We start from the raw sequence: 6,000 nt of genomic DNA, 5'->3' as shown, positions 1-6,000 counted from the left end.
CAAAGATTTTGTTAAAAGAAAGGGAACTGCAGTTTTTGCCACAGAAAGACAGGTGGCGTAAGCATGCAACTTTTTTTTTTTTTTTAATCTTTAAAGTGATTATTTTCTCTCGGGTTCTTTGAAAAAGCTCGCCTGTGCTCCGGTTTGTGGCTGAGTGGGTGACGTCAGTGTGGCAGTGCGGAGTCAGGCGCGGCGGCTCTCTATAAGCCGAGGAGCTGTCCGGGTGCTGAAACGGTCCGAGCAGCTCAAGCCGCGGACCAGGAGGAACATGCTGTGGACTTCCTCTGCCATATAAATAAGAGGTAAGACTGCTTTTCCCTTCTACTTACTGGAAAGTTCTAAATTGCGTATTCTCTCCTTAATTCCTAGCTAAGAAGAAAAAGACCATTTGGCAAGCTTATATCTATAGAATAACTGATCGGCAACCTGCTGCTCATCTGGCAACCTAAGGACACTGTATATATGTACATATATATGCATGATTGCATCTGTGATTTACACTGCTTGCTGTCAGGTATTTATTAACCATTGTGTTATTTAGATAATCATATATAAGAACATGAAAAAGTTAAGGATATTTGTGTCAATACACATTATTAATGTAAAGTTAACCAAGCCTGACATTTTGTTTCTTTCCTTAGTTTATTGTTTCTTCCCCTAAGGACCAGATACAAGGGCAGGGATACAATTTATATACTTAATATTCTTAACAGCAGGTGTCTGATGATTCAAAGACTGTTAAACAGGTTCCAGTGATAGAAGTAACCAATTTTGGAGCTAGGTTTGTTTGTTTGCTTGTTTTTTCTTTGACATTTACTTTGCAAGAACTCAAATTTAACTAACTGTATAAAATTATTTTCTCAATTGGTATGCTCTGAAAGGGCTTACATTATTGTCTACTAATTTTGGTCCTAGCAAAGTAAGACTAGAACGAGCTTCTTCGTTTATTCAGGGGGAAATATTATCTTGGGTTTTAGGTTGGATATGACCATGGATTACAAAGAGATAACTGAGATGTATGAGGAAACATTTATAACCATATAAATTATTTATTATTATGCTTTGGTTGAAAGAGGTTGTACAACATTTTGCTAAATATTTTGAATGGCACAAGTGTTTCTTTTTCCTGTATCCTAACTAATTGAATTGCTCAAATTTGATAAATCCAGTTGCATTTGTCAATGCTCTAGTATAATTTCAATAAAAAAGACATTTTAACTTATAAGGTTTTTAGGTTCAAACTCTACATAGAACATCAGAACTGTTAAAACCACCTTCACTATTTAGATAAGCTGCTACCAGTTCACCTAAAAAAAATCCCTTGAGTCTTAGTCAAAGGCAATAACTATGTCACCCAAACTGAATCTGAGTAAATGACCAAACGGTAGCTCTTGGTAGGCCTGTGGTTTAAATAACTGCATGAATATTCTGCCCCAACACCACAGCAAAGTTCACCTACAAAATAATGATTTTAAAGATCAGCACATAACCTAGCATATAACTGGGTTAAGGATACTTCAGGGTAATGGTTTCAAAGAATACACATTCACTAAGATTCTTAAAATTGCTAGTCCAAATGCCAATGTGGAAAGTTGATTTTCAAATCTAAACTAATCCTGAAATAATATAAAGAAGAATGCATAATGTACTTTTATTTAAGCCTAATAAGTTATAAATACAATTTGCTCTAGTAAATATTGATTCATAGTAAGTATTTTAGAAGTTTTCTCTGACATGCCTTTAAATATTTTCCCTTCAGTAAATTAAGTAGCCAAATTAATGTAAGTGCATATTTTAAAAATTAATTTAAATAATCATTTTAATAAATAAGTCTGTACTAAAGAAATTTCTGTAAGTACAACATTTTTAGATTCTAGAAACTGAAAATATTACTTAAATATCAATATGATCTAGTGAACAATGATATTTTCTACAATTGATGTCTAAGCTAACAGATAATGATATCCAATAACTTAACTTATATATCACAAAACCATAATTCAGTTAAGATATCATGAGCAAACATAAAATTCCTTTACTTTATTTGTAACAAAATTGCACATATTAAAATAGATTTCAATGTTAGCAATGCCAAATGTAAAACATGTAAAAACTAATCCTCTTACTATAAGGCCTTGAAGAAAAAGAATGAATGAAAAATTTTAAATGGAAGAATTCAATACACTGGATGCATTTTTCTTAATCGGGAATTACATAGTGATTATTTTAAAATTTTCTAACAGAATGAGTCATTTGAGATTTCATAGGTCCACACCCAAATAGACACAGAGTCAAGCTGAATTTGAACACTTACAAGTTCAGAAATAGACTGGTTCAGAAAACTTATGTTCTCTCTGTAGCATCTGTTATTATTTACTATATCTCTTGAGGACTGAGGAAAATATAATCATGATTGCATTTTACAAGACAGTCACAGTAAAATTATTAGAAGAAATATGGGGCACAGATGTTTTAAAACAGTTTATATTTTGGTACATTGGTACATTTACACTGAAATAAATATCACTGGATATCATGGATTTTCTTTTTTTTTTGCAATTCTGACTATTGTGCTTGTGTATCCTAATAGTACCCTGTGTGCTATTACATCAATCAAGGTGAATGATTATAAAATACCAGACTTCTAAATTCAATATTTTGGAATTCACTGAGTAAATAAATACTGCTTTGAGGATATTAAAAATAAAAAAACTTTGTTAAGTTTGCCAACTAGCTTGGACTTGAGAAGACCCATATTCTGGAGGTCATTAAGGTACAGACCTTCCAAAATTAGTAATATGATTTGGTATCAGACTAAAGGACAAGTTATTTCTGAAAATATGTATGAATGAGACTCATCCACAAGAGAATTCAGTATGATTAACATTAACATGGAATATAACTTCATCTTATATAGTAATGTCACCTTTGTTGTGTTTCTACAACAAATTAGATGGATAGGTCAGTAATTAAACCAATGGTTTTTGATAAGGATATAACTCTCTATGTGTGTGTACATGCATGTTTTAAATTGAGCCATCTAATTTTTCTGCCAGTGATTTCAATATAAATGCTGTACAAATAACTAAAACTCATCTTGGAAAAATCTTTATTTAACAGAAATAATGTATACTAAAACAAAACATGTCTTATCAGTTAAAAAATCATACTTGAGAAACCTCATATCAGTGTTTTTGCTATTATTTTAACCAAAAGAATGCCATATAAATTTGATGCAAAACGGGCAACAATTTTGCTAAAGATTCCTGTGGTTAGCTTGTGAAGATTGTGTGTGAAACATTTATAGTTTTCAAAAAGAGTCATCCTAAATTAATGTGGAGTAATCTCTACTATGTTCTTTTTCCCCTCAATGATTAATTACTTTTTTTGCTATAGAGTCAAATAGTCAGTTTCATTTGTGTTAACTCATGTTTTCTATGCTTTAAGGAAATCTTTCAAACATGGCAGAAGCTAAGACTCACTGGCTTGGAGCAGTCCTGTCTCTCATCCCTTTAATTTTCCTCCTCTCTGAAGCTGAAGCTGCTTCATTTCAGAGAAACCAGCTGCTTCAGAAGGAACCAGATCTCAGATTGGAAAATGTCCAAAGGTTTCCCAGTCCTGAAATGATCAGGGCTTTGGAGTACATAGAAAAGCTCCGACAACAAGCTCACAAAGAAGAAAGCAGCCCAGACTACAACCCCTACCAAGGTGTTTCTGTTCCCCTTCAGCAAAAAGAAAATGGTGACTTGCCAGAAAGTTCGAGGGATTCCCTGAGTGAAGATGAATGGATGAAGATAATAGCTGAAGCTTTGAGACAGGCTGAAAATGAGCCCCAGTCTGCCCCAAAGGAAAACAAGCCTTATACTTTGAATTCAGAAAAGAACTTTCCAATGGACATGCCTGATGATTATGAGACTCAGCAGTGGGCAGAGAGAAAGCTCAAGCACATGAGATTCCCTCCTATGTATGAAGAGAATTCCAGGGACAACCCCTTCAAACGCACAAATGAAATAGTGGAGGAACAATATACTCCTCAAAATCTTGCTACCTTGGAATCTGTCTTCCAAGAGCTGGGGAAACTGACGGGACCAAACAGCCAAAAGCGTGAGAGGGCTGATGAGGAGCAAAAACTTTACACAGATGATGAAGATGATATCTACAAGGCTAATAACATTGCCTATGAAGACGTGGTTGGGGGAGAAGATTGGAACCCAGTAGAGGAAAAAATAGAGAGTCAAACCCAGGAAGAGGTAAGAGACAGCAAAGAGAATGCAGACAAAACTGAGCAAATCAATGATGAAATGAAGCGTTCCGGGCAGCTGGGCCTCCAAGATGAAGATCTCCGGAAGGAGAGTAAAGACCAACTCTCAGATGATGTCTCCAAAGTAATTACCTATCTGAAAAGGTTAGTGAATGCTGCGGGAAGTGGGAGGTCCCAGAATGGGCAAACCGGGGAAAGAGCAATCAGGCTCTTTGAGAAACCACTTGATCCTCAATCTATTTATCAGCTGATTGAAATCTCTAGGAATTTACAGATACCCCCTGAAGACTTGATTGACATGCTCAAAACTGGAGAGAAGCCAGTGGAACCAGAGCAGGAACTTGAGATTCCTGTTGAACCTGAAGACATCTCAGAGGTTGACTTAGACCATCCAGATCTGTTCCAAAATAAGATGCTCTCCAAGAATGGCTACCCCAAAGCACCTGGTCATGCTGTGGCAGAGGCCCTATCGGAGGGGCTCAGTGTGGAGGACATTCTAAATCTTTTAGGGATGGAGAGTGCTGCAAATCCAAAGCCTCCATATTTTCCCAATCAGTATAACCGAGAGAAAGTTCTGTCAAGACTGCCCTATGGTCCTGGAAGATCTAAAGCTAACCAGCTCCCCAAAGCTGTCTGGATGCCAGATGTTGAAAATAGACAGATGGCATATGAGAACCTGAATGACAAGGATCAAGAATTAGGAGAGTACTTGGCCAGGATGCTGGTTAAATACCCTGAGATCATGAATGCCAACCCAGCGAAGCGAGTTCCCAGTCAAGGCTCAACTGAAGATGATCGACAGGATGAGAACCAAATTGAGCAGGCCCTCAAAGAGCATTTGAGTCAACACAGCTCTCAGGAGACTGACAAACTGGCCTCGGTAAGCAAAAGGCTCCCTGTAGGGACCCCGAAGAGTGATGATACTCCCAACAGACCGTACTTGGATGAAGATCTGTTAGTGAAAGTGCTGGAATACCTCAACCAAGAAAAGGCAGAAAAGGGAAGGGAGCACATTGCTAAGAGAGCAATGGAAAATATGTAAGCAGCTTTCATTGATTGCCCTATTTTCACCCCTCCCATCCCAAGCAAACCCCAATATTTCTCTTTAGTGTGTTGACTTCTCTCTTGTTAACACTGTAATACCTTTAAATGCTGTACAGGCAGATGATTCCATTTCACTGGAGTGTCTGCTTCACTTACTCTGAACTGTTCTCTTGTGTATGGGTATGTGTAAATGTTATGACTTCTGAATAAAAATATTAATCATAGCCCTAATTCAAGAAAGATATCTATGATAGTGTTTAACAGTGTATCTAATAGCCGTGGCATTGTTGATGCTCACATATAATAGAGTGTCCTACAAGTCTCTTGAAAGTTTTTAATATTTACTGAATTATTTTGTTACTGTCTGTAGTGTTTTGTGGAGTACTGGAGCAAAAAAAAATAAAGCATTATAAATATATAGTTTTACTTATAAGGCCTTTTCTATTGTGTGTTTTATTGTTGCTTAATAAACGTTATTTCTGGACAACTTTGGGTTATTCATTCTGGAAATCCAGAGGCAATGGCTGTGGATCAAGCAGTATGGAGCTAAAGGAGAAAATTATTTCCTTCCACAATCAATCCAGGTAAGAAATAATGAATGGAAATACACGATCACATTATACATTTGTAGAATGCAATATCCTCTAGCAGCTCACTACCTAGAGCTTGCCTTTAGTTTTTTCGTGATTATGGAA

General features: G+C 36.3%; 1 protein-coding gene across 2 annotated transcripts; it reads left to right on the top strand.

Moving 5' to 3' along the window:
- Positions 1–229: 229 nt before the first annotated feature.
- On the top strand, positions 230–5,736 carry SCG2 (secretogranin II). 2 transcript variants are annotated; one of them, NM_174176.3, is given in 2 exon segments: positions 230–302; positions 3,448–5,736. In NM_174176.3, a coding segment is annotated over 1 exon segment (1,842 nt). In that variant the 5' UTR covers positions 230–302; positions 3,448–3,461; the 3' UTR covers positions 5,304–5,736.
- The last annotated feature ends 264 nt before the right edge of the window (positions 5,737–6,000 follow it).

The sequence above is a fragment of the Bos taurus genome, chromosome 2, assembly GCF_002263795.3.
Source record: "Bos taurus isolate L1 Dominette 01449 registration number 42190680 breed Hereford chromosome 2, ARS-UCD2.0, whole genome shotgun sequence".
Classification (NCBI taxonomy): domain Eukaryota; kingdom Metazoa; phylum Chordata; class Mammalia; order Artiodactyla; family Bovidae; genus Bos; species Bos taurus.
Note: the sequence above shows the minus strand (reverse complement) of the source record. Positions and strands in the feature narration are given on the sequence as shown.

What these genes read in the sequence shown, in the direction of transcription:
- SCG2 (XM_010802392.4), top strand. Translation starts at nt 463, where the DNA reads ATGTACATATATATGCATGATTGCATCTGTGATTTACACTGCTTGCTG. An exon ending in TTTACACTGCTTGCTGTCAG is followed by an intron (nt 515 to 3,447) that starts GTATTTATTAAC and finishes CTATGCTTTAAG; the next exon opens with GAAATCTTTCAAACATGGCA.